This window comes from Rhopilema esculentum, chromosome 5 (genome assembly GCF_057945365.1).
Source record: "Rhopilema esculentum isolate cy_ngs chromosome 5, ASM5794536v1, whole genome shotgun sequence".
Lineage (NCBI taxonomy): Eukaryota > Metazoa > Cnidaria > Scyphozoa > Rhizostomeae > Rhizostomatidae > Rhopilema > Rhopilema esculentum.
Window position 1 is genome coordinate 8,036,821 of NC_142819.1, and position 12,738 is coordinate 8,049,558.

At 35.8% G+C, this 12,738-nt stretch overlaps 2 protein-coding genes across 4 annotated transcripts in view; one reads left to right on the forward strand and one right to left on the reverse strand.

Annotated features, from left to right (window-relative positions):
• The window catches only part of LOC135689988 (uncharacterized), a 40,654-nt gene that overhangs the window by 3,124 nt on the left and 24,792 nt on the right, over positions 1 to 12,738 (forward strand). The window contains exons 1-6 of one of the 3 annotated variants that reach the window (XM_065207384.2): positions 7,383 to 7,798; positions 9,075 to 9,128; positions 10,474 to 10,527; positions 10,826 to 10,891; positions 11,308 to 11,430; positions 12,506 to 12,568. In XM_065207384.2, the coding sequence (XP_065063456.2) occupies positions 7,633 to 7,798; positions 9,075 to 9,128; positions 10,474 to 10,527; positions 10,826 to 10,891; positions 11,308 to 11,430; positions 12,506 to 12,568 (526 nt within the window). In that variant the 5' untranslated portion in view covers positions 7,383 to 7,632. Of the gene's footprint in view, positions 1 to 6,289; positions 7,799 to 9,074; positions 9,129 to 10,473; positions 10,528 to 10,825; positions 10,892 to 11,307; positions 11,431 to 12,505; positions 12,569 to 12,738 lie in introns of those variants that run through there. The other 2 variants (XM_089116205.1, XM_089116203.1) reach the window with 2 other exon arrangements.
• Positions 1,143 to 1,849, reverse strand: LOC148960255 (uncharacterized). The gene has a single exon (XM_089108507.1). The coding sequence runs from the start codon at positions 1,832 to 1,834 to the stop codon at positions 1,556 to 1,558; it is 279 nt and encodes a 92-aa protein (XP_088964633.1). The 5' UTR covers positions 1,835 to 1,849; the 3' UTR covers positions 1,143 to 1,555.

Genomic DNA, 12,738 nt, shown 5'->3' on the forward strand with positions numbered 1-12,738 from the left:
GGCTCTTAAAAAATAGTCTAAGGCAAGAGTCTTAAAAAATTCGTAGCGAAGATTGAGGAGCTTTATTCTATGGGCGGCGCTCCATTTTCGAAGATTGGAGAGTGAGACGGGGCTGGATATTTATCGCGGATTTGAGAGGAGAGGTTGGATGATGGGACTCTGGCTCAATCTATCAATCTGTCTCTAACAATTATTTCAATATCTAGTCTAAGGGGTCTTTGAAAAGCTATTCCATAGCTTTGCGAATGGATTTGGTTCAGAAAGCTCCATTAATAAAAAAACATAAAAAACAAAATTTTCTAGCCAAGATAGTATAATCAAAATGCTTTGCTAAAAGGACTGTAAAAAATAGACACCCATGCATCTGGAATTTGAAAGACATGTGTCATCAGCAGATTAAGAGGACAAGTTTTAGGTCAACTAATATTACTTTATCTTGTATTAGCCTTCATTTTTGGACTAGTTTATTCCTTGCAACATCTAAATTTTCCTTGTTTAGTGAGAACGATCTACAGAACGACCAAAGATTTGCTTCCAAACCACATACTTGCAAAATATCCATGACGATGTTATGATTTTTCACCCTAACCCCCCCCCCACCACAATTCAATGCTGTATTCCTCCATAAATGATCATTTTAACGAACTTAAAATGAAGGGGGGAAGTGGAGGTAGTAAATTATTTCCCCTAAATCCCCTCGGTATTACATTGCTACATTACGTCATGCTTACTCAACCTCTCTCTCTTCTCAGCCTAGATCTTTCCATCTCCATTGCATCACATTGCATCATCATTACACCATTCATAGAGCCTCCTTGTCATCAAATTTATATTTTAGAGTAACAGTATAAATAATGGTAGACTAGGTTAGTAAGAAGGAATTTTGAATCGAAGCAGACAGAATCCGATATTTCTTGAAGTATCTTCTCAAGTAACAAAAACGAATGAGATATTTTTCACTTATTTAATTATCAACAGTTTTCGCCGACTGAGCATAGATCTACGAACTATTAAAATTATACGTGCATGCTATCAGGCAAGTTTTAAGGAGTTTGTCTCAACAACTCTGTTTAAAAGATGCAGGCTCATGACCGGCTCGAAAAATCGTCTTTTAAAGTTGTCGGCGCAGTAACCTACAAGAGACATCTGTACTTAGGTAAACGATAAGATAAAATAGTTTTGAGTTTTAACATTTTAATTATTCCTGAAATTTTATACATCTTAACATTTTCAACAACTTTACATTTCATTTACTAAACTTGAATTATATGTATATACTGAAACGACTCATTCTGTATAAATATTTTATTAATAAAATTATAAATGATTGCTAAAGGACTATTTATCTTTTCAAAGCATCCTTTTCCTAACAGATGCAAAAATAGTCACAAAGCTGCAGGAGCAAAGCATTCAGTGCAAAATGTTCATCTACAAGGACAATCTCTTCCTCCTTTTCCTTCCCATCCTCGTCTTTATCTTCTTCTTCGTTATCGACATCGTCCTCATCTTTGTCCTCGTCCACGTTTTCGTCTTCGTCCTTGTCCACGTCCTCCTCTTAGTCATCGTCTTCTTTTTTATCGTCATCTTCCTCGTTTTCGTCCACGTCCTCCTCTTCGTCTTCGTTATCGTCCTCGTCTTCGTTCTCGTCCTCGTCTTCATCCTCGTCTTCGTCCTTGTCATTGTCCTCGTTTTTGTCCTCGTCTTCATCCTCGCCCTTAATTATTGCTAGGGCATGATATATTTTTGATTTTTTACTTGGGGAAAAACATAAACAAAAGAACTTCATTAATTTAGATAAGATAGCTCCCTCAGAAGACATTGCCACATCCCTCATCAACTCAGGTGTTGAGGCTTCATTCCCTCATCGCAAAAAGCAACTTTGGGCGGTTGGTGCATCGACACAAGTTGCTCCACCTATCCTGGGTGCCAGACTCTCTTTATTTAATATAAGAGAGTCTGGTGCAGTGCGCCCGGACCTCATTCCAGTGGACTTGTTTGAAAGAACTATAGTCAATTTAACAGACTGGAAACTAGGCCAGTGAAACCAGACTGTCGGGTAAATAACAAACATTCTCTGTAGATCAGGGGAAATCTTAATGCAAATGTATTTTATATAGTCCTGTAAAGTCGACATTAGCAATACAGTGGTAATAGACTTTTCTCCCTAAAGCTTCCAATCAAATCAAATGTAATACACCATTTTGCAACAAAAACATGTGCGAAGCATGAAATAAAAGTTTACACAATGCAGTTATAAAAAGTTTATTATCAATAAATTTCGTATAAAACTTAAAATAAGCTTTTTAAAAATTTTCCTCAAATATTGTATGTACTTTCAAAGTCCACTTTTTCTTTGTGAAGGCAGAGCGCCTGGACACCGCGGCGGTTAGCATCAGCACATTGGAAGTTCATCACAGCAATTATGGCTAATACGACCAGTGAAGCCCCGTATGCCGAGGCAAAATATTAGCCACAACTGATTTAGGTGTGTTTGTTGTTGTTTGTTCTCTGCGCCTTGCAGTTTTACTTATTTACTACATTTCACTACAAGGCCTAGTTTTTTATGAGAGGAACAGCCTGAAATATCAGAGACATTCCAAAGCCAGTTGGAATAAATATGGCGAAGGTGTTTCTTCTTTCTAAAAACAATGCCGTTAACTGTTCTGTGTTGAGTTCCACAACATGCAGAAAATATTCATTGAGTACAGTTTTAACAGTGTCTTCAAACTCGATCGTTACTGTCACCAGAATTTATTTATATTGTGTTCTGTTCAATGGTTTACACCAGAGCTACGTTTATTGTTTCGCTGTGACCTTTAAACGTATAGAAATCTGTACACTTGCTCCTGATCGGTTAATATCGGCACACTAGAACGAGAAGAGGGGCACAGAGTGAGTCTGGTACCTAGAGTATTCCACCTAACCCATACAAAAACCTATTGGCAAGGAATGGGCAAGAAAAGTTCACTTTTCCCCACCAGGGACCGATGCACCAGTCCTACCTTAGAGACCTAGGATATGAGAGGGAAGAGAAAACATGACTGAATTCAGAGCCGAGTCTATCCTAGACGAAACAGCAACAGAAACCTTTGAAAACATGTTGAGATAGATTAATATTTCCAAACTGCTTCATTGAGGAGGTCAAATATCTGTGATGTTCTCGTAAATTGAATGCAAAATTTTATAACGATATAGATGTGGGTTCGAAGGAAATCTGATTGACATGCTACATTACATCACAGTGCGGTCGAAACAAAATTCAAATATGTTGGGTTCCTGTCCATTGTGTTCAGTACACTGTTATATAGAAAAATTCTAAAGTTTGACAATTATTGAAGGGGGGTGGGGGGGACTTCATCCCCCTCGGTCCCCATGGCCCTGCATCGTAATTATATGATTGCTCACATTCATAAATAAAGTCAAGTCTTACGTTTATTTCATTGTTGCTGTGAATGCTATTAAAAAAACATATGCTGCCAGTGGCGGATCCAGACTACCGCCATTACCGCTCGAGCGGTAGTCAGATTATTCAAAAAATTATAGAAACAAGGATCATTTTCATGTTTATCCTACTACTTCAATTAAACAATATTTAATTATTGAAAATATTTGATCGCGCTGCAAACCAAGCCTTTCTTCCTAGAAACATGCCTGAAATTTCCACAGAGACAGAAATATTTTTTAATCCTTATCGCTATGGAAATTGCGTGCCAATTGCCGAGCCACATGTTTGTAAATAGAAGGCTAGCATGGGGGGATGATGAAATCATGGCTTGCTAGCTAGGGGGGTTGAGTCGGTGTAGAGCGGATTCGAGCTGCACTGAGCGGCAGTCAGCCTCCCTAAACCAATCAAATCGTCAGAAATCACTGTCAACCTGGGGGGATGCATACAAATTTTGTTGACAACCAATGAACAACCGAGTTGACTACCGCTCAGATGGGGGGTTGAGTAGTACTGCGGCTCAAACGTTACAGAAAGATGGGGGGATGCCTACATATTCTGCAAGTGGGCAAACTGTAACTGCAAAGCCGATGTGACCCATTAATCTGTACAATACACAACTATTCGTAGGAATATATTTTAAAAGAATATTAAATTAAAAGTCAGGCCCACAATATTCGCCAAAAGTATGATTCTTTGTTTAACAAAAGTTGCTCTCAATAATTGCAAATTTTATCTAGCTTTTTAAACTTGTAATTTCCAACAGGTCTGATTTTCATAAGTAATTGTCCGACTAAATGCGAGTTTTATGCGACACTTCGAAATTCTGCCAAATGTATCTTTTTTCTAATTCTATGGTGTTCCTCGTCTAAATGCCGTAATTTTTTTTAGAATATCCATCCTCAGAATATTGAATAAGATTATTCATTTCTTCTCAGGCTTGTTGTAAGGATATATGAAATATCAGTAAAGCACCGCTTGTCTCTTGAAAATGGTCTACATTAGAAATTAAAGAAAGCAATAATCATTTTAGAAAACCGGGTGTGACCAAAAAATGGGTGTGGTCTAAAGGGTGTGGTCAACCCTCTATCTCATATCGGCGGTAGTCAGATTTTTGGCTGGATCTGCCACTGATGTTTTCATCGGAAATCTGTTTTTTGAAAATGTTCTTGGGAGCCCCTTCTATGCCAAAGCTTGGCCCTCAGTTTTGTGCTTAAAGGTACACACTGTGCATTACGGCACTGAAATAGGGGCGCCAAGAGAGCCATTTTGTTAACAAATATCAAGCCAGTTATCGTCACAACAAGCCTGCGTTGCAGACAAATTCGAATATTGACTGCGAAGATGGGTCTGTGGAGCAAAAGTCTTTTACTATCCTATCAAGTGATGCACAAATTACCGGGAGCCTCACACGAGACTAGCCATCTTTGCGGAGATTTAGCCTTGCAGGCCTTCATGAAACTCATTTTTATTCATAAAAGAGGAATGCTACCCCACTGCCCATCTGTGCGAGATCTCGGTATTGAGTACACGAGATATCTACAAAAGTAAACTCTGCGACATTTGAGCTAGCGTACTCTTCATTTTGAACCATTAATCTTACGTACAAGTACCAAGTTTTCGAGGCCATCTCTGACAATACGGCCGGGAAATCTCAGGTGTTTTTGAGTTATTCTTTTAATCATCTGCTGCTCAGGTGTTATTGAGTTATTCTTTAACAAAGACCTCTTCATTCTTTATCTTGTCTGTCCAGAAAATCTATATCACTTTTCGATAGCACCACATTTATGTTGATTCAAATTTCCTTTTCATGTCTGTATTGATGGTCCACGTCTCACTTCTATAGAATAAAATTCATTTATTGCGTAATTTTTTTCCAAAATGCATTTTTTTTTCGACTGACATATGTCTATTTGTCAAGACCCTCTTCTTTTCAATAAATTTTGTCTTTGCAATTGCAATTCTGCGCTTTATTTCGTTATCACTTCTTCCATGCCCTGGAGATAGCACTTGGAAATTATCTTGCTTTTACTAGATACCATCATCTTTGTTCTCTTCCAGTTTATATATAAGGCTCTTTTTCAATTTTTGTTTTCAGATTATGATTTGTATAAGATTTTGTTTATCGTCAGCACATCTGATATCAGATAAAGACTGACCAATTATTTCAAATGTCCCTCCGTCACTCACCTTTCTCATAATCAGCTCTGCATATAAAGTGAATAGATCAGGAGAAAATACACATCCTTGATGGACCTCTCGTCTATCATTTCTCCAGTCACTAAGCTCAACATCTTAAAAGATAAAGTCAGTTGCGTAACTATAGATCACAAACTTAATTTTGACACTCACATATCCGAACTTTGTAAAAAGGCAGCAACCCAGCCAAATGTGCTCAAAAGACTTAAATCTTTCATTGGCTTTGATGAGAAAAAGGTATTGGTCCAAAGCTTTGTTTTCTCCAACTGTAACTGCTGCCCTTTAGTGTGGTTCTTCTCCGCGGCTAGATCTATGAAGAAGATTGAAAAAATACAGGAACGAGCCCTACGATTCCTTTACGATGACCATGATTGCTTTGCAAATCACAAAAATGCACAATGCATGTAAATCGGCAAAGGAACCTCTGTATTGATATTTTCAAAACTGTAAAAAGGTTAAATCCTGAATTCATGTCGTCCACAAGACTTGCAACACTACAAGCCTAACCAAACAACTTTCGGTACAAACAGCCTCGGGTCCCTCGGACCACAAATTTGGAATGGCTTACCACAGGAAATAAAATCTGCAAAAAATCTGACCCAATTCAAAACGGGGACGTGGGACGGGCAACCTGTACATGCAACGTATTCAAAACTTAATGATTTTATTGTAAATTTATATTTAAAAACTATTAAAAATTGTTAATTTAATTTGTATATTTTGCAAATAATCGAATTAGACAAGTTACGGTTGTGTAGCTTAAAATTTATATATTCGATTTTAAATAAGATTACAACAGTAACAACAACAACAACAACAACAACAACAACAACAGCAACAACAACAACAACAACAACAACAACAACAAGAGATAGCTGTAACCTGTTTCCAGTATGACTCTTCATCAATTTTAGGTCTCTACCGTCAATACAAATTTGTTCATAAATTCTTGATATTTTGCTCTTTCAAATGTTTTACGATAATCAATAAAAACCACATACAAGTTCTTTTGGATTTCTATTGCTCTTTCAGCTAATGTTCTCAAGAGTAGCATTGCGTCTTGCGATCCCTTGTTCCTCCTGAAAGTTCAAATGACAACAATATGCTAATTGTCAGAACCTGACTAAACCTCAACCATCTCTTGACGCTGTGAAGTGGGAAAGACATATCTGCAAAGACTTTGACGTTTCTAGAGCCCATACCATCGACTCTTAACTGCAGAAGCCAGGAAAGCAACAAAATTTGCGCCCTATCTAAATCTTTTAATGCGCGCAAAACTAGAGTTTGCACAACAGGGACACTAAATGACAGATTTTTTTTAAGCTCAATAACCCAGCAGAGTATGTGCAAAAAACTAGTTTTTCTCAGGAAATTTTCTGAAATTCTTTCTAAGTTGACTACTTCGCATATTTTTTCAAATATTTCGCATCGTAACAAATAATTGTAGAAAAAATGACTCCAGGAATTGGATAATTGAACAATGACATTGCGTTTTTCATGGAATTGAGATTCTCCAAGTAGGCTGAACTTTTGTAGGTTATGACAAAGATTTTACAGAAATGCATTATTCAAATTCAAATTCACCAATTTACTTTTCGAATGAAACTGGTCATGAAAAGTAGTGGAGAAGCAAGGTCTCCAATAGATCATATTTTACCTATTTATGAAATGTTTCACAGGTAAACAATAAATTTTTACAGAATAAGGAGAGTGTCTACTAGAAAGGTAGCACAAAACGACGTCTGGGTGCTGGAATAATTAACATCAACAAGATCTTATAGCAAGGAATGACATTGTAATTTTGATTGAGTGCGCCAAGGAACAACGGTCAGGGTTTGAAGTTATTCCCTAAACAAATGTTCGACATCTCGTGTCGGCCAACAGAAGCTGCGTTTCTTTGTTGCGTAGTTTATCTTATAGGGGACGATAAGGAGAAAAAGATCTAACAAGGACATTGCTATATATACTGACAGACGTTTACTTCATACAAGATGTCTTGTATAGGAAAAAGTAAACTTGTGAAACTTAAGCACATGATCCTATGTGCAGGGCTGATGTCTTTGTATTTCAGTTTGATATTCGTAGTCATGATTGTCAACGAGTGGAAAATCACGAAAAGAACCAGCGACAATGATATTGAAGATGCAAGCTTAAGAAGTATGCAGGTTTACTCATACTTAACCTTTCACAAAGTAACATTGCTTTCTTAATTTTAATCATTTGTTCCTCATTCGCCCCTATAAATTGTAGCTCTTACAAAACACTATGAAATTGACATCGGCATTTGACATTCTGCTCGAATCGAGGTTTTTTGAACATTATTTTGATATAAAGATTCAAAAGAGGGTTTTCTAAGTTTCATTTGTCAAGAATTTTCCGACTGTTTGCTTTCTTACTGTTGTTGAATACCTGGGAACATCAGTCACAAAGTTCTAATGGATTATGTGGACGGACCATGTTCTGATCTCCTTGGCGTCACTTCAGTGTACATCAAAGAGTAATTGAAATTACCTTTTATTGTTCGTATTTCTTTTAATTCTAAGTTCTTGTTCCTTATATCGGTAACTTATATATATAACTATTTGAGTCATTGTCAAAAGTTGGTGTAAATTGGTTTTTTAAGAACTATGAAATTGCCAACTGTAAATAATTTTATGATAATAATAATGATAGTTAAAAAGGATCATTGCGATGAAATTCACTTTTCAATCAGAGATGCTGAGAGGGCACTGTTGTCTCAGCCCCCTTGTGAGTGAGGAATTTTGGAGGGGGGGAGGAGGTTCATTCTAATTAACAAGTTAGAAAATTCTTGTTAGATGACCTCCGTAATGGCAAATCCTTTATCATGTTATGGGTTCTCTGTGAGTGTGCAACTTCCTATCAGTCTTTTTGAGAAGGAGAAACGCTTAAATGGTTACATTACTTGCCAACGCTTGATGCATGAAAACAATTAAAACCAATTTTAAATGTATGAAAACAATTTTTGCTGCTCTAAGCTTAAAAATTAATCAATTCATTTTGAGTTTGAGATAGACTTACAAATACAAAGCCAGTATGCAGGGATGGGGCTAAAGTGATTGAGCTCCTCCTCCCCCACCAGACATTTTTAAAAGAGACTTATTTTTAAAGGGCAAATTTAAGAACCACTGTGTTCTATATAATGGCAAAAATTAGAGCCCTCTCCTCGCAACCTTTGTCGTCCCTTGCTCCATCGATTAAGTTGAGGTCGACCTTCATATAAAATTTACGGACCCAGAAACTCGAAACCTATAAATACGATAACCAACAGATTGTCTTGTGCTTTCCCTGGTTGCAAAATTTGCGTCCGCTGTTGGTAATATTACGTTTTCTAACAGTTAAAAGAACGTTGAATGATAATTCGAAATTTAATTTGTACCTGTTCTGAAATTCTGAAGTTATATTATGTTTTCAGATTGGAATCTCTACAGATATGAAGAGCATGTTGGATCTGCAATTAGTAGGACAGGTAATGTCTGAAACTTTTAATATTTGTGAAAACGTAGAATTTTATGCTAGCTAGATTACATTGCAAAATGAAATAAAGATTTCTCTGTAGGTGAATTTTCTGTAATTGTAGATACCAGGAAAAATGGTCAGCTTTTTAGTTTTCACAACCATAATTACAATAAAAAATCGTCTATATAACGTAGTTGCATTGCAGGATCCTGCTCGTAAATTGTTTGCTTACACCCTATTTTGACTTTTGTCTGAGACCTGGTCATCAGCATGTGTTACAGCACTAAGATGGTTAACGGATCTTTATAATAAAGATTCATAAATAAAAGAAAAGTCTTCAAAAGAACCTGCATCAGTAGAAGAAAGATTTAAGAGAAATACTGTTGTTATGATGTTTAAATGTTTTAATGGGCTGGCCCCCAAACATTTATCGGACAAATTCAAGTGTTCAGCACAAGTTCACCAGAAGAACACAAGATAAGCAGCAGCAAACAAGATTCATGTAAAGCTAGCAAATTGTAAAGCCTCGTCAAACTTTAGAGTTAGAGCAACAAAAATTTAGAACGAACTACCTGGGCCAGCAACATCAAAGAGCAGCATCATACAATTCAAATCCAGTCTTTTATAAATGCAACAATTTTACACATATATTTTCTATACGTTTTTAACCACTTATTGCAATCTATATTTAAAAACATATATTTAAACAACTTTTACTTTTCAGTGAACCGTGCTGTATAAAATTAACTTAGAAAGTGTTAATTTTTTTTAGATTACTCGCTCTAATTATTTATTATTACCACTATTACTTGTATTGTTACCAGTTCCTGCATTGTCAAACTGTTTTACGCCACATATTTAAATCTTCACCAAACGAAAACATTTGTTTCTTATTGGACAATACCAGCAGTAGTACAAATAAACAATATGGTATTTATAGGAACACGAAAGAAGCATTGAAGGCTGTCCAGCAAGAACATAAAGACCGTCTGCACTTGCTAAGGATCTTTAGTGGCACATCTTTTGTGACACTAAAGGTGAAAAAGTAGCATTCCTCAGCACTTTTTCAGTTTTACAGTACCCAAGCAATACCCTTGCTGCATAGAATAACTTGAAAAAGTATAACCTGAGCTAGACTTCTGACTGGTCCTTCTAACTGCTACCAGAAACTCTTCTTCGCGTTGTTGCTTGCTGCAAAACATATCTGGATAAAAGCATTTCAAAACAAAATCACAATAAGAGACGTATCTGTATCTCAGTCATGACGACTATGAGGATAACTGAGTGTGAGCACTTTTGAAAACATTGCGATGCAATGATTCTCAAATAATTTTATATTTTTCCTTTCTATACAGACTCACTTCCCGTCACTGAACCACATACACCAAAGACGCATTTATCTACAACTGGTAAGAAAGTCTGGAATAACTTTCTTAGATATACTAAAAATAAATATGTTGTATTGCGATATCAAAGCCAGAGGTCTGATGACTACATTGCAAACGTTATGGTAAATTTTTTCCATTCGATATACAATACAATTTTCTGTAAGCACTGACACAATGTGAACTTTTTGACTAGTGATGAAGTAAATTTTATCGCAATTTCTCTTTTGTTTCGATATCGTTTATAGTGAACATTTAAATAATGAAATCAAAGCTAATTTTTCGACAATATTGCTCTTCATAATATGTTGTTCTCTTGTAGAGATCAAGACTAGCACCTTAGCAAAAACAGCAGCAACAACAACAACGGCAGTTTCTTTCATAAACAGTAAATATTTTTAAAGCAAATTTGAATTTATCATTTCATTGTCCAAAAGCACTGGCACTCCTTTCATAGCAAGAGAAAGTTATTCTTTTTTCGCAGGTATTCTAAACATTTAATTGCTATTGAAGTAATGAAAACATCGACATATCTGCTGATTTTGCCAAAGAGATAGCCTCAAAAGATATTTAGCATCTACCTTTGTTCCCTTATTTCGATCACACCAAGATTCCAACCACACTAGCTTAAAGGCCTCCCAATTTAAATGTTTTTCCTAACTGTAAATCAATCAGATTTTGCTCTGGAGCTACCCCTGGCAACAATATAAATGAGCTTATAATCACTGACAATTACCATTATGAAATCTTTCATATTTAGAATGAACCATCAATGATTTACATTTTATCTTTGATTATTTTAAGGCACAAGCCTGTTTGGTGGTAATGCAACGACTCCCAATGCCACTGCTTTTGCTCAATCATTAAACACAACAGCAAACTTTACAATATCTGTAAACACAACAGCAGCAACAAATAATACAATAGGTACGTCAAGTAAAGGACTGCCTTTTATTATAAATGAAGGTCCTTACTTGTTTTTTGATAGGTTTCCTTTGAATTCCACGAAAGCTTACTATTAATGCTCATTTTTTCTCCATCAGTAACTATGTCTCGAAGAAAGGCCATCGCCTCTAAATTAAGCAATCGTATAGATTTTGTTATTATTAATCTTTATTTGTCTTATGCAATTGAACATAGGCTGGATTGATCTCTAGAAAGAATGGTCGAGGCCCTTTAAAAGGTTGAAACTGATTTAATGGCTTACCATTAGAAATAAGATTGAAGCAAAACTTTTCAATTAATTATGTTCCATGCCATCAAGCACAAATTTTGATAGTTTTCAAAAATTCAGATTCATAGGGGATAAGGAACAATAAATAAAGAAGGGAATCAAAACCTAAAAAGTTATTTCCTGTGTATGATTATTGGGTATGTTACTGTAAATCCAGCTACAAACGCAAGTATACCCCCAGCAGACGATGCTGGACAAAAGACTAAGAAAGGTTGGTTGCTATGTTTTCACGTAGCATGAAATCTTAGCTTGAAATGTAATAGGCGTATTTCTGAGAAGCACTCATGGTTGATACTGACAAAAACTTTCGTAGGTAGATAAAATAGACACTGTATGGTCATTTAAACATAGAGCTAATTGCTCTTGAGTTTAGTACTTTTTTGAAGGTATCCTAATAGCATGAGAAAAATCGATCTTTGAGTTGTTATCTGATAATGATGCAATACTATCAGAAAAGTTAGAATAAACCTAAATTGGAATTTATTACATTTAGAAATAAAAGTTAGTTACAATATAAAGTATCCGTGTTTTAAAGAAGTTATCCTTTACCTTCACAAGTGTCGTACAAAAATATTCTATTAATTTCGATTAAAAATTAAATAGATTCTAGGAAGCATGTGTCTCTTTTCTGAATGCTTCAAAGGCTAATTTACATTGAGTAGATATTTGTACAATCATAGAAAGCAAGTCTTTTCGACAGAAAGTATGACTGCAGCCATTGGAAGTATCTTATAGACCCCCTTTTCAAGCTGTTTAATTGTCTTTCAGAGAACGTAACACAAAATACAACAGCAACGACAAGTTCAATGCCGCCAAATTCTACCCTACCTTGTAAGTACAGCAAAATTAACTGTATAATTCTAAATTCAATCTTGACCCCCAGTTTTCAAAAGATTTTTTCTTCAGTACAGAAGTAAAAGTGAGATGATTTTCTTCAAAGCCTTTTTTGTAGATTTTAAAATTTTCTAGTTTGAATGATTTGCTAAATCCTTTTTTATTCG

Excerpts from the sequence above, each read along its gene's own strand:
- LOC148960255 (XM_089108507.1), bottom strand. The coding sequence starts at position 1,834 with ATGAGGGATGTGGCAATGTCTTCTGAGGGAGCTATCTTATCTAAATTA.